The sequence below is a fragment of the Pseudonaja textilis genome, chromosome 2, assembly GCF_049901715.1.
Source record: "Pseudonaja textilis isolate UNSWEBS1 chromosome 2, rPseTex1.2, whole genome shotgun sequence".
Lineage (NCBI taxonomy): Eukaryota > Metazoa > Chordata > Lepidosauria > Squamata > Elapidae > Pseudonaja > Pseudonaja textilis.
In genome coordinates, this window is record NC_141991.1 from 198710414 (window position 1) to 198734701 (window position 24288).

The following is a 24288-nucleotide window of genomic DNA, read 5'->3' on the forward strand; positions in this document are numbered from 1 at the left end:
ATCCAAGGATTTCCTGGTTTCTAGCTAATCTAAATCTCCTGGCAGAGCAGAACAACTAATGGTTGGGGGGTTCGCATGCCAGGTAAGGAATGAGTGGACAGGGAGGGGCTGGGCCAGCCAGTGGAGCGATTTGCTGGTTCTTCGAACTGGGGACAATCGTGTGTGCAGTGTTTGCAAGAAATCATTAGCTCTGCTGCCTGGACAGCTGACAAGCACTCTGCTCCAGTGCGCAGCGTTTGAAAATCCTCTTGTTTTCTGCTTTTTCAACCTCAGCTGTGCCAAGCAAAGCAACCGAGGAAGGAAAAGCAGAGAATAAAGGACAGCCTAGAGCCTGGGCAGGCGGGTGGGCCAAACACCAAACCAATTCGGTGTCAGCTGTTCTTCGCAGCTACAGGTTCTATAAAATCGGGCCGAACCAGTAGCATCCCACCCCTGGTTATGATCCATCCATAGCCAAGTACATTAGCAAGAAAGATATATTTATTGCTGTTTGGTTTTACCTTGCAGCCAATCTCTAAAATAATGCAACCACATTTTAGGAAGTTGCTTGTTTTCCTCCAATAAGACGTAGGTCACATTGCTGAAGCTTCTGTGAAGTTCATAAAGTAACTGTTGGATGTTGGGATAATCCGCTTTCTGGGTAACAATATACATGTGGTAAAATGAGAAGTATTTGAACTGGGCTGCAATGAATTCATACTCTCGAGTTTCCCGTGGTACAATGTCTGTGAGATCCAATCCATCTCTCACACGAGTCGTTCCATAAAGACTGAGGCCAAGTAAGCCCAGAAAAAGACAAATGACCATAATCTGTGGGGGGAAAAACGCAGGAAAAAAAGCATGTATAAGTAAATGGCTTTTAACATTTAAAAACCATGGTCTACAAAAGCTACAAAAGGATGCATATGGAACCATTTAACGTTATAACCTATGACTTCTATAAGGACTATGTGGTTTCTCAGGTTTCATAAACTATTTTCAGCAGAGCCAATATATTCATTGACTGAGCTGACAAAATTGTACCAACAAGCAAATTGTAGTTTGCTGAGTTTAGGCTTAGCATGTTGCATGCAGCTAGCTGTGGTAGATTATAAATCATGCATCAGCCCAATATGTGAGCCCAGCAATTAATGGGTTATTTAACAAACCATAGTTAGAACAATGGTTCAACGTGATGCATGATTCCACCAATGTTTAGCATAGCATTCTTAATCTAGTGCCACTCACATATGTTGACCTAATTAATAGTCTCTGCGTATTTTTAATAGCCTAATGGCAGCCATGTTGTTTGTAAAAGTATTCAAACTGAGCTAAGATTCAGCAACACCTGGGACAACTGCTTCATTTACATGCCCAAATCCTTATCAATACAGTACCAGAGACATCAGAATGGCAGTCACAACTGCACAATCAAATCCCTGCCTCCTTTACATGCATTGTGTGAACAAGATATATAAAAAGGGAACAAGGTTTTCATAACATTATCATGGTCTCAATTTTGACTTTGATTCCTTGCCTTCAGGTGTTCCTCCTGCTCCTATAGTTACTCATTTTCAATCCAGAGCCTTAAGGAATCTTAATGGTTTGGTCAAATGTTTCGACAGGAGAAATTGAAATGGCAACAATAATGCGAAAGTTGAGATACAACTTCCTAGGAAGGAAAAGCATCCTAAGGATCTAGAACCACAAATGATCAAGCCATGTGTCTGACATCTACACATACTGTACAGGTAGTCCTTGACTTACAACAGTTCTTTTAGCGACCGTTTGACTACACCAGCACTGGAAAAAGTGACTTATGACCATTTTTCACACTTATGACCGTTGTAGCATCCCCATGATCACATGATCAAAATTTGGCCACTTGGCAACTGACTCATATTTATGAAGGTTGGTGTCCCGGGTTGTGTGATCACTTTTTGTGACCTTCTCACAAGTGAAGTCAATGGGGAAGCCAGATTCACTTAACAACCATGTTACTAACTTGACAACTGTGGTGATTCACTTAACAACAGGTTATCTGAGAGACAGTCTCTTGCTGGTCACATCTACCCAACCTCCTAGAGTGGGGAAGCAAGGAATGTTGTGGGTCCCGCCCCCTAAGGTGATACACCTAGTGGGACCCAGAAGAAGGGCCTTCTCTGTGGTGGCTTCCTCTCTCTGGAACATCATCCCAGAGATTAGACTGGTCTCCATTCTAACACTCTTTCGGAAGGCCCTAAAGACATGGTTCTGTCAGTGGGCCTGCAGAACCCAGAGAAGGATGAAGCCCATTAAATGGCTAGTATGAACATAGTTCTCGCCAGGGTGGGGAGTTGTTCTTTTATTATTTTTCTTTTTAGTATTTTTATTTCTTTTATATGCTATTTTTATACCTTTGTAAGCCGCCTTGGTCACCATGTCCAACTAGATGGCAATATATATTTTCTAAATAAATAAATAAACTGTGGCAAGAATAGTCATAAAATGGGGTAAAACTCAACTACCTTGTTTAGCAACAGGAATTTTGGGTTTGATTGTGGTCATAAGTCAAGGACTACCTGTATCTGAAGGAGAAGGGGGTAAGCTTATATAAAAGCTATTTCCAGAGGTAATCCAGTGCCATTTTTAAAACTGAAGGATCTGTATATGAAGGCAGAATCCAGCATTAATGTTAGATACTTAGAGGTCTCTCTAGATTTTCAAGGATGGCCAATATATTTTAATTGTGACCACAAAAAATAAGACTAATCAACCAACATTACCTTTGCTTTTGGTTTTAACAGGAGTGGCGCATACTGCTTTTCAGCAAAAGAGGAGAATGTCCATTTAGTACAGGGAGGTTCAAGACAATGCAGTGTAGTTTCAGAGAACTGAGAAAGAAGATCCCTGGTTGAACTGGTGCTTTCTGGGCTCTGGCAGCTGAGGTTATCTTGTGGCACGGTGACTGGTTGTACCGATATTTCTGACCGAGGTTCTGCTGTGGTATAATAAACCTGAGTGTGGGGGTCGTATTCAGTGCGCAGCTGGACTGTAGACTGCATGGTGATTTGAGTTTCGTGGGCAAAACTGGGACTGCCGTAGGGCGGCGGAGGGCTGTAGCGTAAGTTATCACTGGCCTCTGCATATGGCTGGGGTTCAATCTGAATGACTCTGCTGACACAGGGGCTAAAAGAAAAAGAGCAAAAGTAGATTAATGCACTGTGGTTGTGACCAGAATTGTTCTATGACGTATTATTTGTTAACATTTAATAAAGTGTTTCTGTACAAAGAAACACAACCTAGTGTTTAAGTTCCTTAATACTCTCTGTGTTTCTGAAAATATTACTGAATTAGCAAAACCACCACTGTTCTGTTTTGAAACCACACAAAATGATTAGAGAGGAGGAGTTACTGGTATATTGATTAGTATTCAATTATACCAGTTCACCCGCAGAATAAAGAAAACATACTAGACCCTCTCAAAGCCAAAACACATTATAGTTTAGTGATGTGTGAAGTGCATTTTGTGGCTGCTATTATATCTTCCTTAATGACATTGATATAATCATAAGAAACTGGTCAACCAATCTCTTCCAACCATAGAGCAGTTCGTGGCAACCAAAGGTACAATAATGCTCCAGACATTATTGCTGCTCCAGACATTATAGCCCTAGTTTTCCATTCAGCTGGAATATAAGAGATTTGAAACTGACCTCAAATTCTACCATAGAACTATAGGAATTAGTATCTCTGGCTAAAGTAGTCAGTGGTAAAGTGTCCATTTAAAATGATGTAATCTTTGTAATATTCCTTCCATCTCACCTTGTAAAGCAGCAGAATATATCCAGCCTCCGATCTTCCCGGCGGTATAGGTCCATACTCAAAATAGCAGGAAAAATTAACAGAACCATGGCAAAGTTAAATACTACAACCACAGCAGCCTGTATAATTAAAGAGAGAAAGAAGAACATCAGCAATAGGAAGGAAGGAAGGAAGGAAGGAAGGAAGGAAGGAAGGAAGGAAGGAAGGAAGGAAGGAAGGTTTATTTTTATTTAAAGTTGTATGTAACTATTGTTATTTCAACACTGGAAGTCAGGTTATAATTAGGTTTCCATATGGTAAACTTAAATATAGCAATGAAATATTAAGAATTAGATATTGTCCTAATAAGCATCATTGTCTGTGTTACCAGATCTCAAATCCATTTCTCATGGGATAAACTAGAACAAATAAAAAATAATTGACCCCCCAAAATGTGAAAATCTCTGATGTGCATATTAATTTAATTTTAGTATATTTTTTGTGTCAAAAAAGAGTAGAGTAGAGAGAGAGAAATTAGGCTCCAAGTCAAGACCCACAATGTAACCACAGAAGTGTTCTTCAGTGGAAGCTGCTTATGAGACCAATTAGCCACTACTTAGTGTTTCAAATCAGTGATCCATTCATTTAAACAGCTCTTGATTTACCACATAAGGTACATGAGTCAGGACTTCAGTATTCTCTTTTGTACCTTACTAGGAAGAACTGTCAGAGAAACAAACGGCTATTTAGGCAAGATTGATATTGACAGCAGCCTGGTTTTTTTATTTAAAATATAGAAAGAAAGATTTTGCAAAGGTTAACGAGGTCCTTCACCACATTAGTATTTTTTTGTATTTTATCACACTCTTTCCCTGAAGTTTTATAGATACTTTGCACTATAATTTTTGTCTCTCCAGATTGATTCTAAATTACCAAGGAAAGCAGTATGTCAGACCATATTTTGGTACAGCCTTCAAACAAATGATTAACAATTAATGAAGGTTCACTAGTTATGAATATCAATTCAATTTCAAACATGCATACAGTATATATATCACTATCCAATATGTACCCTTTCCCCTACAGAATTCCTTTACTGGAATTTGCTCAGGAAAATAAAAAGAAGACAGACTTGCTTAGGATGATATGCATAGTAGATAGAAAAAAGATGGTTCTTTTCATTTATTTGTTATATGTATGTGTATACAGTTTCTAGGAAGTCTCCGGTCCCAGCATTGATCAGACTAAATATTTTTGATTTTTGGAAATGCATTACATTGTTTTTCAGTTCATGTCTTGGTGTCTAATAAGATATTGGCTAAGACTATATTTCAGTAACCCACACTACCTCTAATTTATGCTGCTTTCACCAATCTCATTAAGTCATCGTTTGCTTAAAACACCATTTATTATATAAACCACATTTGGCTGCATTTACAAATCACTTAGCTAAAAAGAATGAAAGAATGAGGTTCTTACAATTTATCCGGGATGCTGTGGGGAAAATACAAAGGTAGTTTATACCAGACTGAAGCACTCCCAGAACGGAGTCCCATAAAAGGGGATCCCTAAGCCTAAAAAGAAGTTGTTCCATTATCTCATGATAGGCTCAAATTACCACCAGCACCCCTTCCTCAGGTAGTTACAGCAGTTTATGAACCACTTTTTTTTTTTTTACAGAATTGACTAAAAACTACCTCACCCTTGTGTAACAGGAATAGCAAAGTTTCTTCAAGTCACCCATCGGTAAAAAGGTAAATCCGAAAGTCTCATTTTCCCTATGGAGTTCCACAGGCCTAGAGAGCAACTATATTTCTTAATCCTAAAGTGTTCTGGCTCCACTGCTCACAAAGAAAGGAAGGCTCAGTTGTCCTCGACAGCTTTAATATGCATAGAATATTCATCCCTTTTGGGCTTTAGCAAACTGTGAAGTCCCATCTGTTCCATCTTGCAATGTTATGTTATGATTGAAAATTGGGGGGGACGGGGGGGACGACGACATATTGGTTCTTTGGCCACTTTTCTCATGCAGCATGATTTTAGGTGCTGTGCAAACAAACTATAAAAACAATTTCAAAAACATTCTAAGAATACAAAAATGTAATATTATAATAAAAAGCTAAAAGAGGGCATCAAATTATAAACAATAGAGCCACCTAATCCAATTACCATTCCCGTATTGTTTTTGTTCCTATTTTTGAGATTAATTGCCCAGAATCTTCAGGAACTGGGTACCATCCAAGTATAATAAATATGTAAGAAATATTTAGACTATTTTATGTATAGGTTCCACACTGACACACCATCTACAAATCATTTTTTCAAAAATCTTCTGCTTTAAAACATGGTGGCTGCTGCCCTATGAATTCTCTGAAATAAAATAAGATCTGAGTTGAAGTTATTGAGAGAAGTAAAGTGAGGTCCTGACTATATATTCCAATATACTATCCCTTTCAGGCCACCCAGAGTAAGTGGGTGTATTGTTTGATAAGAGGTATTACCAATGAAGAGATCAGTTTTGCACCTTATTGCTAATCACATGCATCTCCTTCCTAATGAAATTCACAATTTTATATTTTCTTCCTCTGTCTTCCTGCCCAGCATTTGCAACCAAAATTAAAGGTATTATGACTGGGAAAAAAGAACTTAAGGAACTAGATGTAGATAGATGCAACTGTTCCAGCCTAAGCTGGGAGTAAAATGATAAATGAGTCAGTGCAGCTGGCACTGTTACTCCCACTATGTACATGTACTTAAGAGGGCACTGTGCATCATTAAGCAAGTGAAAAGGATATCTTTTTGCTTCTCTCAAAGGCTCTCGCTATAGGAAAAAGATCATGCCATCAGTTTTTTTTGTGAGTAGAGAAGCTTATGACGGAAGAAACTGCATGGTGTAAATTAAGGGCTCTTAATTGATGGTATCCATATCACAGGTAGAACTTAAGAATAAGTGAAGTGGAACACAGGGTAGGTCACTGAAACTTTAATTAAGTCTTTAAGACTTGCCATAAATGATGAGTATGGTAATAAAATACCTGTGAAAATAAAAATGTTGGGCAAGAGTTGACAGTCTCAGATCCAAGAGCCTTATGTAAGCCAAACCTTCTTTTATGGCTTCCAGAACTACTTCCAATCACTAGTGTTAAAAATTGATAGTGTGGTTTCTTATGATTTGGGAGAAAAAGCACACAGATGCTGTACTCCCCTGATGTCTGATTCTTGGAGACTGCCTGGAGCACTGCACACCAGAACAACTAGACACAAGGACAGTTTTTTCCTTAACGCCATCACTCTGCTAAACAAATAATTCCTTCAACACTGTCCAACTATTTACAAAGTCTGCACTACTATTACTATTAATCTTCTCATCACTCCTTATCACCCATCGCCTCCCACTTGTGACTGTCTGGCTGTAACTTTGTCGCTTGTATCTTTATGATTTATATTGACTGTTTCCTAGTATGATTTGATTGCTTATTGTTATTATGATTCTTGACTCTTGATGAATGTATTTTTTCTTTTATGTACACTGAGAGCATTTGCACCAAGACAAATCCCTCGTGTGTCCAATCACACTTGGCCAGTAAAGAATTCTATTCTATTCTGTTCTATTCTATAAGTCCCTGCAGGGTTTTTTTGGCAAAGTTTTTCACTGCCTCTTTCCCAAGGCTTAGAGAAAGTGATTGTCCCAAAGTTACCTCGCTGACTTTGTGCCTGTGTAGGAGAGCTAGAATTCACATTCTCCCAGTTTCAAGCCTGATGTTTTAACCACTAAATTAATTCACTGCATAAAAAAACAGATACCCAAATCCAAGCCATTTTCCATCATCTTACCCTTCAAAAACAAACAAGTAAAGCCACTGCTCATGTTTTCATTACTATGTTAAGGTCAATTGATCTCCATGATCAGGAATACCCCATTCATATACAGATCAATGAAATACAGGTAGTCCTTGACTTATGATCATAATTGAGACCAAAACTTCAGTTGCTAAGCAAGTCAGTTGTTAAGTGAATTTTGCCCCATTTTATGACTTTTCTTGCCACAGTTGATAAGTGAATCACTCCAACTGTTCAGTTAGGAAAATGGTTGTTAAGTGAATCTGTCTTCCACATTGACTTTGCTTATCAGAGGCTGAAAAAGGTGATCACATGACCCCAGGTTTTCTGTCAAAAATTTGAACCAGTTGCCAAAATGTCTGAAGTTTGATCACATAGCCAGGGAATGTTGCAACGGTTTTAAGTGTGTAAAATAGGCACAAGTCACTTTTTTCAGTGTTGTTATAACTTTGATTGGTCACTAAATGAATGATTGTAAGTCAAGGACTACCTGTAACCCTATAGCTCCCAGTATAGGGAGACATATTCTTGAAGTTGCGTTGAGGTTCTGCAATGGGATGGGATGGGATGGGGGCCAAGTTCCAAGAAGCAATACTATGGGCTCAAGAATTCTGGGAATTGAAGTCCACAGGTTGTAAGGTTGTTATAGTTGCCCACCCCTGACTTAAGACTTATGAGTATAATATCATATAGCTACAAAGAAATTTAATCTGACAAAGATATTCAAGTAACACAGGAAAGATAAAAAAATTAAGATTGTGGTTGCATTTGTGTTTGAAGCCCTGTCTCTTTTAATGTGTGTTGCCTCATACCACACACACACACACACACACCCCTCCATGGGTGACAAATAAATATGAACAAAATAAAAATAAAACTACAGAGAGAATTAATCTTCAGGCTTGACTTAGGTTCTTACCCTATCAAGAAGTCATGTATTCCTTTCTCAGCATTTGGGTTATTTTACCAATATTGAGCCTCACAAACCAAGAGGCTTTGATTGTTATCTTTTAGTGTCTCGGGGAAAGCGAAAAAAGAGAGAAGAAGGTTAAAGAAACTTTCTGTTTAAGCCCATCTGATATAGAACTTTTATATAGAGAAACAGCTATAAACATTACTGAAAAGAAAAGCAACAGTGTTGTTACATTGCTATGCTTTCTTAACTTGGCTGTGGAGGATTTCCTGGACAGACAGGAATTCTTCATAAAATAAATTTTTGTCTTTAAATGACCAAAGGCAGGGTGGAGAACTGTTTAAGAGCAGAAAATTCCACATTTTTAAACAGACCACCCAAAAGTAACTTGCACTGCCCTTTGATTCTGAATGCCACAGTATGCACCATCTGAATTTTACCATAGCTAGTAAAATATGAAGTAAAACAAACACCAAATGTATACAAGAAAATAAATAGCAACTGCTAACAAGGAAAAAAATAGCTTTCCTTTCCTTGTGCAATACAAAATATATATTTAGTGGACAGCACTGAAACTGGTTTCTCTTATGAAATTGCACGATTGGTAGACAAAACATTTGAGTGAATAAATCTGGTTCAGAAGTGATCATAAGAAAAAAAATGCTGTATTCAAATCCGCCTCACCTGAAAATTCCACAAGAGTTGCAATAAGCATATTTTTAATGACTGATGAATCAAGCAAGAGAAAAGTGACTCCTGAGAAAATGCAAGTGCCAAATCTCTACTAAGGTTGGAATCTGCTATCAACTGTCTTTCTGCTAGAGCAGAGGTGTGAAACTCGATTTCATTGAGGGCCACATCAGGGTTGTGTTTGACCTCGGGTGGGGTGGGGGGACAGGGTGGGTGTGGCCAGCTCGACATCATTCGTGTCAGGGGCACCTAACCAGATCTAAGCACTCCGTGGGTCAAAGCCGGCCCACAGGCCTTGGGTTTGACACTCCTGTGCTACAGCATTATCTTTGGGGTGGAAATCACAATTTTAACTATAAAATAGAAAAAGTAATGTAGGTGCAGAGAGAGAGAGAGAGAGAAGGAGGAGGGAGGGAGGGAAAATGAGAGCAGGGTGCATGTGATAGCATTTTGCAAAGATATTGGTTATGATCCAGAATATTAAATCCACATAAGCTGGGCTCTATATTATCAGTTCATGTAAGAAAAACAATTTTGTTAGCTCATGGATATCAGTCTATATAAGTCACAGAAAACAGATATGGGTTATGAAACTAAATGCATTTTTAATCAAGAATTACAAGGTTATCCACAGCACCAGGGAATTAATCTAATCCCAGAAAGGAGAAAGCCCCAATGGAAGGCCTTCCCCCACCCCTGCTTTTATGTCATAAATGCCAAATCAGAGACTGTTCATCTGATTATAATTAAGTCTTATGTCAGTTGTCACTGTAGAGAGATATGGAAGAAAAGTATGAATAGAAAGTTATGTGAGTGCACATGTGTTTTCCCAGCCTATCCTACTTATACAAATATGAGGAGAACCACAAGAGAAGAGAGTGGCCTGGGTGAGCAAAATCCCTCTGACAAGAACAGAGTAAAATATGAGCTGCCATTTATAGTAAGTAACTAGACAACCTGGAACCCCTTAGGTCATCATTTCAGAGATGTTTTATTTATTTATTCTTGTATTTATCTATCTTAATTTATATAGCGGCCCATCTGATAGAATAAGCAACTCTTGGCTGCTTACAGGTTAAAATTGGATTGGTAGCCTGGCATGAGGGGGGTGAGGGAAGAGGCAATGGGTTTGTGTGCACTCACAGCTTTATTTGTGCAAGCGGGGGTGCGTAGACCTGCTGCTCACACAAGCAGAACTGCAAGTCCCAGTACCTGCTGCTCTCATGAGTGGGGCTATGAGTTCCAGCTCTTGTGTGAGTGCGCCAATGCCTAGCTGCTTGCATGAGTGGGGCTGCGAGCCTGGTGCCCGCTGCTCACACAAGTTGGGTTGTGAATCTGGCACCCCCACCACTCACACAAGCGAGGGTGCTTGCACCAACGCATGCTGCTTGCATGAGTCACAATGTGTGCCTGCCAGCCCACGTGGCCTGGTTGCAAATAGGTCATGGCCATGGCCCACAGCTCGGGGACCTCTGTTCTAGACACTGAGATAAGAAGTACAAAATATATCATTTAATTCACTAGGGGCTCAGATGTAGAATTGGATATCATCAGCATACTCACTACACATTTCCTTACCTAAGCAGAGAAACAGAATGACCAAGTTTTTTTTAACAAAAACAATATGAGTGGGAGTGAATTCCAGCTGGCTTCCCATTGGCTTTACTTGTGGGAAGCTGTTAGGGTTAGGATTAGAAATGATGATCCTATGACTACAGCTGTCCACGGCAATGTGGCAGCATGGCAGCCTTGAAGCTGCCACAACTTTGCCGAATTCCAGTCCCACGGGAGTTAAGAGTCCTGGATTTTGGATGCATTATTTAAGTTTGAAGTACATTGAATCAAACATTGTTGCTCTATGATACACCATTTTGCCCTTTTGTGTATCTACCTACCACTCGGGATCTAAGCAGAAAACAAAAGCCACATCTGAAAGTATTGTTACTGAATATAGACACAATTAAATCATATAAGTAAATGGCTCTCAAAGGTCTTTAGACAGACCCTTTGCCCATTTAGGAAATCTACTGCTACCACCTTTCCAACAGTTTCCTAACTAGTCTATCTATGTAGAAAAAGGCATTTCCTTCTGAGGCAGTCTTTTTTCCTGTTAAAACACTCATTTCAAAGGTTAGGTCAAAATCTTGTTTCCTTAATTCAAGGAATTTGGATTTGCAACTACTGATTTGTATCCTACTCACTAGACTAAATCAAAGGGAAGAAATGAGCTTTATTGCACATAATCTCCATCGTTTCTATCCTTTCAAATATTTGAGCAGGGATCTTTGACATAAATAAAAATAGTGAAAAATATGTACACATATTCTTCATGTCTTTTATATGTAAGTAATGTTATTCAATTTGTTTTTTAATTGTAAAATACCGCCGAGGCCTTCAGGGTAGAAAGCTGGAGGTTTTGACACTGCTTTCATAGAAATCCTCTGGATCTTCACACACATCATTTCCTGTCCTGAGTTGGGGTATTTGATTAATATTTGCTTTTGCCACCACTTATCTTTTGCAGGTGGCCTCATCTGATGCATATCTCATATCCTCTCACATCTCATGCTGGTCTTCTGATGATTAAATCTCAAAATACAAAAATAACCTCTGCCACCTTCTGGCTATGTAGTATAGTGGCATGGTGATTAGAGTATCTGGTGCTACTTTCCATCTCATCAGAGACATAGCAATCTCATCGGATAAACAAAACAAAATTTTATTTAAAAAAAGAAAATGCAAAATAATTACCCCTTTAATTTTTATTAAATTTTAAAATGCAAACATTCAAGTGAAGAGAACTGGTCACACACTGATTTATCAATCAGCAAAAGAAAAAGGAGGAAGATTTAAAATAAAATATAATGCTTTTTATAGACCACTGAGGGAATCTGCCACAAATGCGATACTCACTACCAAAATCTCTGACAAGATAGCAGAGTTTTCAAATTATTATCAGAGACCACAAGAAATTCTAAATAGAATTTCTATCTTTATGAACACAGCCTGAGATCTGATTGAGAATTCAGATTAAACATTCCATTTTGCAGTTGGTATAGAGACATAGAAAACCCGAGATTTAACAAAACTCAACATACAGAAGTAAGCATAAATCTTGCACAAATCCCTGGCTGGACACCAAGAATCATTGATTGAGATGGGTGGCTATAGAAATTGAATAAAATAAACAAATAAATATTATAGCTATTTCTACAAAATCCAAAGACTCCTGAAATAATTATTCCTCTGCTTTAATTAGCTACATTTCTCAGCTTTTGGAGATTCCAATTAATTAATCAGAAGATACTGGGGAGAAAGAAACCCCCACTTTCAGTGAATCTAAAGCAGGGCTGTCAAACTTGTGGCCCACAGGCCAGATACATCACGCGCTGGCCACGCCCATGCCCAGTTTAGCAAAGGGTGAAAAAGTCATGATACGTCACATGACGACACCATGACAACATGAGTTTGACACCCCTGGTCTATGGAATTCTGCCACAGAGTTCTTTATTTTAATAAAACAAAGCCTTTTTAATAAAGAGGAAAAAAGAATCAGACTAAGTTCAATATAAAAGTATACATGATGCACAAAAACCTTTCACTTACAGAGATGTGGACTGTGCATCTGAATTTGTCATGCAGGATACATACACAACAGAAACACATTTAGAGAATTTATCAAAATATAGTGTCTTTGTCCTACTTTGCCTGTCATTTGTGTTATAACAATAATTCTACAATTTCCAGTTGCATTCCATCAAATTAATGCTATTTTCCTTTTTTAGTCCAATACATATTTCCAAATATTGTGGCTAGGAATTCGCAGCCACAAGGCAACCATACAGCAAAAGTTTGCTAACATGTCCATGTTCAACTCACAGTTTCTACTCTGTGTATCAGATTTTTTGAGAATTAGGAATCAAAAATCACATGAAGATAACTGCAGTTTCAAGTCAACCATACTCATGAAAAGAAGTACATCTAAAATTAAGCAAGCAAACTTTCCCCAAACTGTTGCCCTCTGAAAATGTGCTTTATATGCTTCAGATAGGAAAGTCAGTGCAGACCTTGTTGTCAACATATCACTTTGTTCCCTGAAGAACCATTTTCTAATTGGGAATTTGTGCCCTCACCCAATCCAAACACTATGCCCTGGGCCAGCTTTCCCCACCAGCCCTCCCCAGTTGTGTTAAATGTGAAGAGCTTCATCTCTGGACCTTATCGAGAAATAATGAATTAAATGTTGTTTAATTTTACTTGAAGAACTTACTTGGAGTGAAAATGCCCGTAGAGCTGGAATGGGAATTAAGGCAGCCATGAAGAATGCAGTAACATTGCTAATAGACGTAAGGGCCACGCTTGCACCCGTGCGTTTCAGACATTCCCCTGTTCTATCCTGAAATATACAGACATATGTGGAATTAATTTGCAATTACATAGCGCATAATCTACAAAATTACAGTGTAATAGAGAAATAGATATTGAACAGAATTTACAGGCTGCTCTGGGTGGTTCAAAGCAAATAAAAACAAATATAGCAAAAATAACCATAAGAACATCACACTTTAAGGCTCAAAATTACCCATTTAGCAACAACCTTGTATCCTCTACGTTCTACAAATTTGACAGAAGAGAACTAGCCATTTTTAATGATTAGCAGGGAGGCTTTTCTTTGGGTGTTTTTTTTTTGGGGGGGAAAAAGTCATATAATTTTTATGTCATACATAAACTGTTTTATAAAATTTGTCAAATTTCAATTCCACAGGAGTCATGGGTCTCAGATTTTGGACACATTCTGTAAGTTAATCCAGGTAAGGTATCTTGGTTTAAAATATTTTTATTAGATTTTTATTCCCACCTTTATTACTTTTTAAGTAACTCAAGGCAGGGAACATACATAATGCTCCATCCACTTCCTATTTTCCTCACAACTACAATCATGTGAGGTGGATTGGCCTGAGAAAGGGTGTCAGGTCCAAAACGTATGCCGTTTTGCCCAGTTAAAGGTTATGGAAATGAGAGTTTTAATAGTATATAGATACTTTCGCATCTAACTCGACTGCATAATAGAAGTGGAAAACTAAATGGAAAGTTTCTACAAACAACTTTCTTCTTAATTTCCAAAACAGACTGTAGAAGAAATAGCCTGATTTCGGTATGTAAACAGTTCTCAAAAAACTTGGGAGAATGATTGAGATTTTGATTCAAATTCAAATAACTTATTTGAAGAATAACATCTACTTTGGCAAATAATCACAAACTATATAATATAATCATCATTTCATTCCTCTAAAATAACATACCAATAATATTTCCAGATTATTCTGCTGGGGGGGGGGAGGCATTAATCATATATATATATACACACACACATCTCTGCTGATAATGCCAATTGAGTTACTGATTGTCCAAAAGTTTGAGAAAATTTGGAAAACTATTTGACAGTCTCTGGTCATCTATAGTACTATTAGTTTACTCTGCATAGTTCTAAGATAAATAAACTGGAGTAACATAAGAAATGATTTATGTTGTCAGCTGCTAATTGAAAAACTAAAGTGTAGATTTAGTGAGCTTTCTGAATGCTTAATGTAACGTAATAAATATCTGAATTTACCTCAAATGGAATTCTCTTATTCTGCCCAGTTTCACTAAATGCATGTGCCAAAAGGAAGACATCATCTACCCCAACTCCAAGAGCAAGAAAGGGTAAAACCTGCATAAAAGGAGACAGTCAGCAACAACTATTTTATATAACCAACCAAAGAACAAGTTAATGAAGTAGGACAAGGAAATGCAATCTTAGGCACTTCACTTTAGGCATAAGCAGAAATCTTAAGGCATTGTAGTTAGGAGGTCACAATTCTTTATGCACATAATTATTTATACCATTGAGTGTTTCTCTTCAGATACTGATCTCCATTATATTGTTATGCCCAGTGGAAAGTAACAGATTTTCATGTGGATTCATGAGAACAAAAAGCTATTTTTACAATCCAGTTAAATGAGCCACTTGCTTTGAGCAACTAATATTGAAGGATATGTATTGCAGTGTCTCTTTTTTTTCTCACTTTAGTTTTGCTGCTGTCAGAAACTGAAAGCTTTATTTTAGCAGCTCAATAACAAGCTTTGCCATCTAATTGCATAAAGGCAAATATCAACATGTACCAAATAACAGCAAATGTCTCCTTTGCAGTTAAAGGGATGAAACAACTGACCATCTGATCAGTGGCTGTAGCGAAAATTCACAAACTGACTACAAGCAGCCTTATGACCAAGTTGCCAGAATTATTCCTGGAAACTTTGCCAGAGGTTTGGATTTGAATGTAGTAAAAAATACTGGGACCTTCATATTGAAAAGGTTTTGGGAAATGAGCAGGATTAAGATATTATTGAAGTTTAAGATCCAAATAGACAGGCATCTTGTTCATAACATGCCTCATGTATAAGAGTTATTGAAAAGAAGAAAAGCAGGTTCATTGATGTTGCTATCCCAAATAATGCTAGGATTGAGGAAAAACAATTGGAAAAAAATTCAAAATACCAGGACTTGCAGATTGCAGTTGAATTTTATGGAAAAAGAAATCCTTTGTTACACCAATTGTGATTGGAGCCCTTAGAGTGATATCTAAAGCACTTTTCAATATCTGGAAATATTCAGTCCCAAATACCCACCCAGCTTAATGCTATGTACATTCTTAGACATTATCTTAATAATTCGTAGGTCTATGGTTAGGACTTTAATTATTAAGCTTCCATAGTCTTAGACTATGAATCTAATTGTTGATTACCCACACATTATAATAATTTCCTGGAGAGAAGATTTTAGCCAATTGTGTCACGGTATGCGTTTTCACAGCACGTATGTTTGCACACCCTGCCCTTGGAAACAGGGCTTATTCAAGGACAATTTGAATTTCCCGGGTCACTGAAAATTTCAGCGTAGGTCTCGAATATTCAGCCTTTCCCTCTTTACTCTGCAGTTAACAACGAGTTCCTTTCAAAAATTTCAGTGCAAATTATAAAGCCCTTTTTGTCCCTGGTTTCCTCTGACATGCCATGCCAAAACCTGCAATTCTGTTGTGTGTGTGAAATGTAAATATATATCCCATAGAACCATATGCCTTATTTAGAAGTCTTCGGGGCTTAAATAATCACAGCTATGACTGGTTTTAGGTAAACATATTAATTCAAACTTCTGAGGGTTGGCCTCTTAAAGTCCATCCTGCTCTCCCAGCCCCTCAATAGGAGACATCCCAATGCATCATTTTGAAAATGGTTTGTTTAATACCTGAGTTGTGGCAGCATTAAAGGAAATCCCAATCAAGGAACACAGTCCCAATCCGGCAGCTACTGAGAGCGCAACCAACAAGACTCCTGCCAGACCCACAGCACCCTGGGATTTAGCACAGTCCCACCTCAGCATGGTTAAGCAGGCGTAGGCAAGCTGTAAGCAGAACAAAAGAACATTTTTATCCCCCCAAATGAGGCCTGACATCAGAGAAAGCCAGTTTTATGTTTCCTTTTCCTGACCAAAATTTTCAACAACAAAATATAATTTTAATGAAACACAGATATTGGAAGGCACCGCTCAACAGTGAGATAGAGCAATGGCTTTGCTTGTCTGATCCTGTCATTAGGTCTGAATCCCACCTCCACACATCTCAAACAGACATCTCTTCAGCTCTGTAACCATTTAAGGGGAAACCACAAAGAACAACCCCGTGGCCCCATCCCAAGCCAACTTTGTGCTCACGCTAATGAGCCACAGATCTTCCAAGGATCGGAGACATAAGTGAGCAAGTGGCATAAAAATTCAGATTTTAAGGCTGTTAAAAACATTGTAAGGATGATTTCTATGACAGCTTAGCATAAAAGACTCATATAGTGATACATCATGAATTACAGATTTCTCCAGCCTGGTCTCCTTTCCAGATCTGGATGGCAGGTTCTTGAAGAAAACTGAGGAAGAATAAAATGAATATTAAATCTAATTTACCATTAATAGATAGCCGCTAGCAACTCGGATGACGCTGACATCAGAAAATGACTTTAGGATGTCCTCCAGAGTTGTTGTCGTAAATGAAAGCACCTTCTGAGTAGAGTTTTTTGCAAGACTTTGATGAGCAACCTATGAAAAGAAGACAGGGGTTGTAATTACAGAAAGGAAATCACCATGATATACAGCTAGTCCTCGACTTACAACAATTCGTTTAGTGACCGTTCAAAGTTACAACAGCACTTAAAAAAGGTGATTTATGACCATTTTTCACACAACCGTTGCAGCATCGCCAATGTCCCAAGATCAAAATTCAGATGCTTGGCAACTGGTTCATATTTATAATGGTTTGCAATGTCCTGTGCTCATGTGATCAGCTTTTGCGACCTTCTGGCAAGCAAAGCCAATGGGGAATCCAGATTCACTTAACAACCAGGTTACTAACTTATCAACTGCAGTGGTTCACTTAACAACCATGGCAAGAAAAACTGTGAAATGGGGCAAACTCACTTAACAAATGTTTCACTTAGCAACATAAATTTTGGGCTGAGTTGTGGTTGTAACTCGAGGACCACCTGTCTTTCTGGAACAGATTTCTACTGAGCACTAACTTTTTAGTTGTCACCCTCACTTTATCTGTTGCTCTCCCTTCTCACTCACACACAAGGCACTCTCATCTACAAACAGTACAGTTGCATCCTTCACCCTTTGTTAACATAATTGCCATACTCAATGCGGAGCCACAGCAGGCTGCTACAGATCAAATAAGAAGGCAACACCTTGAAAGAGAGGAAAATGGCCATTTATTTAAAATAGTGAAACTGAAGAAGGCTCATAGCTCACTCAGCCCCTCCTGCACCCTTTTCTGCATTCCATCCAGAAGCCAAAACTGATTTGTTGTTATACCCAATCTAAAAACAACAAATTCTTAAGAGTAGCCCTCTCTTTTTTCATTGGCTGGACACTTCAAAGAGGTCACAAGCAGCTCAGCAAAGGTCAATGCCTGGGAAACAAAGGCCAGATAATGTCACATGACCTCACCAAGGGGACTGCAGCTGTGAATAGATTCTGTGGCGGGCTAATGTTTTCCAGACACCTTTGCTGAGGGGAAAAAGGAAAAAAAGAAAGAATCATCCTAACCAAATGCTCACTTTTTCTCCATAAGCTTTGGCAGCCCAGAGTCCGATCAGCAGCTCAAGACAATGATTTTTAAAAGCCATGAATTCTAACAAAAACACATTTCTCTTTTATTTTACCATCAGAAGAACCTGTAACGTTTCATTCAAATCCTGCTGTGAGTGGCAGATTATTTAATATATTTTCTTCATCTTTTTTTTAAAGTCCTTAGTCTTAAGAACTTTAAGAACCAGAAATGTTGGATTTCCACTTGCGTGTTTTCTAGCCAGCATACTGGCTGGTAATGACAGGGGTGGAATTCCAACACACAGTAGTATCTCCAGTCTCTAGCTTGGGGAGAAGGCTGACTATAATGGAAGAATGTATCAATCCTAACAAGATCCACTACCTCAAGGGACATCCCTGAGGGACTGCAGTGACAAGACCTAGTAGGGTTTACAATGAAAGTTGGAAAGAAACTGTTCTCCAATTAAACGTCCATTTTACCTCAACATACATCCTCTGCCATGCTTCCAGGATTGCAGCTGCCTTGTCCTCATTCCAGTTGATGTGCGAAACGTAGTCATAACCCTTGAAGTGCTCATACATTTGCTTTGGAGTCATTAGCTGAAACATGGTCTGTAAAGCCTGAGCACTGCAAGAAAGCATTGGGGACTTAGAAGGTGAAAGGGACAACCAAAAAACCTTCCCCCTCCAAAACAAAGCTGGTTTCACTACATGGTGTCACCAAGTGTATAATCTTTGCTTACGGGATGGGAATGATCTTTGCTGGATTTTTATGGAGGGCTGCTCTTATGGGCAGCAGAAGGCCAGAGTGATTAATGGTTGAACTGAGCAGAAAGCCATTTTTTCAATATATATATTTTATAATTGCTCTACACATTCTATTTAACTAAGAACCATTTACGGTGTTGTTTAAAATGGAGGGGGGAAATCTTTCCAAGCTTGACAACTTTAAGATTTGTGGACTTCACCTCCCAGAATTCTCCAGTTTCTGGGAGTTGAAGTCCACACATCTTAAAGTTGTCAAGGTCAGACATGCCGGTTATAAAACCTCTTTATCTTCTTGTATCTTGATAAAAAAAAGCTGATCCTATCAGGAAGATATAAAACCGATGCAGAGACATACAGAAAGTCTATGGAATATAGAAAGTCTATGAGCTATTGCCCAGTTTCTCTATTAAAGAGCTAATCTGATTCAGTATTCGTACGTCCAATCTCTCTGTATAAATTAAATAAGGAGCCATTCACAAGCTAGCAGAACCAACAGTCACACCTATCAAAGAAATGGTTTTGATGGCCAACAATCTGAAGAAAATGAAAGTCTTAAACTTTTTTTTTTCAAGAAGCATAAAAAATACACAAATTAATACAATTGCATCAGATGAGATGCTTCCTTATGCAATAAGATCCAACAGTTTTTATCAGTGAATAGGATTCTTATCTTCAGCCCAAAAGGGGGGGATGGGCGATCCTTTGTAACAGCATGTGATGGGACATGGGGGAGAAGTAACGAAGTCATCTCCATCCTATTCCAGAGACCAAAATCTCCAATGGATCAAATAATCATTAGTCACCAGAAGATAACCCCCACTAGGCTTACATAGGTATCCTGGCCTCCAAATGTACAACTGGAAAAAGAGTAAAACTACTAGGGCTCAAATGGAGATATACTTTGCTTAAAGCTGTTGCTCTCTGATTTAAATCGTATGCTACATGTTCTTTTTTTCTTTGGATTATATGTGTTTTGAAGGACTTCAGTTTTAATATTGTTACTGAATATTATCCCCACTATCTCATAAACAAAAATGCATTTTATAGGTATCATAAATAGTAAAACTCTCATTCAGAGTCAATTTGGTATATTATTATTGTTATCCTTGGGATGGTGACATTGCTTGATGGGTGGCATTTTTTCCTTTCGAGAGCAAGCATTGGAATTTCATTTTTTAAAAAATTTATTTTATTTTTTAAAATAAAGTTTATTTACGTTTCATATATTTAAAACATTTAAAAAACAAACAAACATAAACAAATATATGTACATATATACATTTTGCAGCAGCTTTTGAGCATTGGTTACACTTTTCTTTTCTTTTTTTCTTTTACCCCCATAACATTGACGTGATCCACCTTGTTACAATACCTTCCTCGTTCTTTTAATGTTTTAATTTCACAGAATACTTTATGATTAAACGCACGTTCTTCATAGTTTCACAACTTATTCAGTTGTCAAATGTTTTTCTTTAACCATTCATACCAACAATTCCAAACTTTATAGTATTCACTATCTATTGTTTTTTAGTAATTTGGTAAGGCTATCCATCTCTGCAAGCTCGTGAATTTTTTTAATGACCATCTCCTCTGAAGGGACAATAGACAGTTTCCAATTTTGTGCATAGCTTATTCTGGCTGCCGTTATAATGTGCAAGATTAAATATTGATATTTTTTTTTCTATTTTTGAATCTATCATACCCAGCAAAAAGGTTTTGGGTTCAAGTTTTACATCTTGTTTAGTTATATTTAGAATCCAATTTTTAATATTTCTCCAAAACTTCTGGGCATATATGGACATGTCCACCACAGATGAAAGTATGTTCCCTGGACGCAGTTACACTTCCAACAATTTGGGGGGAGGTTCGGAAACATCTTAGCTAGTCTCGCAGGTGACAAGTGCCAACAATGCACCATTTTATAGAAATTCTCTTTGCACGAGGCTGACATAGTTAGTTTGTAATTTATTTCCCAAATGTGTTCCCACTTGTCTAATTCAATACTATGGCCCACATTTTTTGCCCAAATTATCATACATTCCTTGACTATTTCTTCTTTTAATTTGTAATCCAAAAGATATTTATATATTTTACTAATCAATTTCCTTTCCTCTTCACGCCAAATCTTATCTAATTCATGGTAGGTCATATTAAAACCAAATTGTTCTTTATCTTTTTTTCCTTTTGAGAGCGGGCATTGGATTTCATTTTAATGTGTGCCATTGTGTATGCTGAAAAATGACAATAAAAGTTGTCTTATCTAACTAAGGTGTCAGGCTAAAAACTAGGAGACTGTGAGTTCTAATCCTGCCTTAGGCACAAAGCCAGCTGGGTGACCTTTGGCAAGTCAATTTCTCTCATAGGAAAGAGACAATGGCAAACTACGTCTGAAAAACCTTGCTAAGAAAACTTCAAGGACTTGTCCAGGCAGTCTCCAAGAACTGGATATGACTGAATGGAAAAAAAAAAGTCTCACATTACCAACAGTAAAGTTTTCACTCAAAAGAAAACAACAGCTGGATTTATACTTCACTTTAAGCCATAGTTTGTTCAAAGCAAGATCTGTTGACTAAGAACAGTTGACTAGGTTCAAATATAGCACTAAGTTATAAGCCATGATATAGGGAGACAAATGGCTAGGTTGACACAAGAGTCTACGTCAAGAACATCCAAACCGTAGAGCAGCCTAGAGAATGTGCAGACCCAAACCAGGATGTCTCAGGCAAGAATTACTGGACTAGGAGTGCTTACCTGACAAGTTTTCCAGTACCATTTTTAACAGTGCCACCAATAATCAGTTCTTCTTGCCAATGCATGTATTTTTTTGACAGCCCATAGCATCCACCGCTTAAAGCAAGGGCGACATCAAGAGGCTGAAAATATTTTTTTTAAAAAGAAAGAAAGAAAAAAGAAAAAAAAAGGTGTTGCAGAATCAAAGACAGGAAAGTTCACATTTTTGGAGAATCACTGATACCACTTTGGCTACCCCTGAAGGTAAGTGTTTTAATATGCATAAATCCTGCAAATCCTGCTCTGGTTGTAAATGCAGAATACGGGTGGGGACAGAATAAGAATGCTCTTTAGTATTTTCATGCTACCAGGATTGATTCTGGCAGATGTAGCTTTGGCTTTTCTCTCAGGTTGGTAGCTGTACATTTTTATCTTTTTCCGGGTTGTTTCACCTCTAAGTAGAAAGAAATAGCTGCCTTAGGGAATAGATTTTGGTTGTCACGAAAAGCTAGCGAAGGCTGATTTAGTCTGCTCTTGTACTTTTATTGCTAAGGATGCAGCATTTGAGGGATTGTCTGATTCATGTGGTAAAACAACATGATTATTTGGGGTAACTGCAGTCTGTATGAAAAGAAGCCATTTATTTTTCTAACTTGAGCAGCAAATAAACTTCAGCTGCCCTGAGTTGTCCCTAGAAAACGTATTAAGCAACAACAGCAACATTAATAAATGCAGAAAATTAAGAGAGAAAAAAGGAAACTTCACTCCACCAACATAATAAAATCTTTAGAGAAGTCATTCATATCCTCATATACTTCCTCTCTACCACTAAAGGAGCTCCAAACTATGAACATTTTGAATTTTTTTATTTTGCTTTGACTATAAGATAAGTAATCTTTAAAAATAAGTATAGCATAGTCCATTAAATATTTGAAGGAACAAAAAAGACCTGTACTTCAATTTGAGTGTCTAATTTCTCGTAATAGAAATCTAGATGGTTCAGATAAATCTAGATAAATATTTATTTGTTTTATTAAGAAAACATAGGCTATTTGTCTTATATACCATAATTCTGGGTGGCTAACAGCAACAATAATAGATTCATCTCAAAAACAATTTTAGAAAACAAGTTTAAAAATAAACATTGCTTGGTATCCTAAAGCAACACCCCTAAATACTTTAGCCTCTCTCAATCTCAATGTTTGGTGGAATTTTAAATGCTAGAATAAAGTTCTTTAGATGACCTCGGATAAAATGCTAATATACCAATTTCAGATATTAGTATTTGTATCCTGAAATTAAAAAAAAGATATTCTTTTGGAAAATTATAAAGTTAACTACAAAATTTCCCATTCTTTGATACTACAGCATTTGTATATAGAACCTGATTGGTAGCAAATCTAACTACATTAATATTCCAATATTGCTTTCTCTGTAGTACAAAATTTAAAATATAATACTATATTGAAATTCATTTCAAAGCTATTGGTTGTTCTTAAGTCCTTGAAGCTTGTTTGTTAAATTAGGAATAAGTAGGTATCTTGGTCTGGAGCTCCTGCTAAGTAAGCCATACAAATGGTCATGCTTTCCTTATCATTGCCTTATTTTCTTCTGTTAGAACAATTCAAGTCGGTGTGACCAACCATCATTTTACCAACCCTGAATTTAAGGCTGTATCTTGCATCTTGCTATGCTGAAACTGCATCATATTCTTGACAATGATTTTAGAATATGGTATTAGAATCTGCTTTTTCAATACATTTTTTCTCATTTGGCCGAAAAAAAAGAAGGATTAACTTACTTTAGTTGAATTTTTGTTGGGGGCAGTTATAGGACAATCAGGATCATCAGGGTTTAGGCAAGGTCGATCCATATAACCATGGCCAACTTCAGCCTTATTCAGCATCTCCTCCCAGGTATCTACTTGGGAATTTATCTTCTTCAGCTCTTCTAAGAATTCTAAGGGGTCAAAGTTGGTCCACTGCAAATGGGGTTTTCCTCTGTCCCATGAAGAGAAAAATGAAAAGGTTACCAAGAGTTGCCAGACCTTTGTAAATATTTATTGATTACTTCCCTTACTCCTACTTACATTCATATTTTTTTGAAATGAAGTTTACTGAAATGGGCACTTAAAACATTGCCACAAGATTTGTCTTTTGGAAAAAGTTGCTGAAAATTTTTATCTTAAAGCTGTTTTTCACCCACAAAAATTCTTCTTCACATGAGGATCGTGCCTAAGTAAATGCTAGTAAACAGAACTTCTTGAATCAATGGTTTCAGGGGATTTTAGATGTTGTAGTTAAAAGTCTTTATTCTTAACTCAACTATTACATTTCACCCCTATTTATCATTTACTGAACTGATAATCAAATGAGCAAGAAAATTAGTACTTGAACTAGTATTTGAAGAATAGTTAAATTTTAGATGAATAATTTATTAACTAAAT

At 37.5% G+C, this 24288-nt stretch overlaps 1 protein-coding gene across 2 annotated transcripts in view; it reads right to left on the reverse strand.

Annotated features, from left to right (window-relative positions):
• The window catches only part of PTCH1 (patched 1), a 99107-nt gene that overhangs the window by 26466 nt on the left and 48353 nt on the right, over positions 1–24288 (reverse strand). For both annotated transcript variants that reach the window (XM_087926819.1, XM_087926820.1), the window contains exons 6-15: positions 23644–23842; positions 21864–21985; positions 18825–18972; positions 17202–17333; positions 16494–16649; positions 14820–14918; positions 13476–13601; positions 3784–3902; positions 2745–3147; positions 501–810 (exon numbers count right to left, since the gene is read on the reverse strand). In XM_087926819.1, the coding sequence (XP_087782945.1) occupies positions 501–810; positions 2745–3147; positions 3784–3902; positions 13476–13601; positions 14820–14918; positions 16494–16649; positions 17202–17333; positions 18825–18972; positions 21864–21985; positions 23644–23842 (1814 nt within the window). The remainder of the gene's footprint in view (positions 1–500; positions 811–2744; positions 3148–3783; positions 3903–13475; positions 13602–14819; positions 14919–16493; positions 16650–17201; positions 17334–18824; positions 18973–21863; positions 21986–23643; positions 23843–24288) is intronic.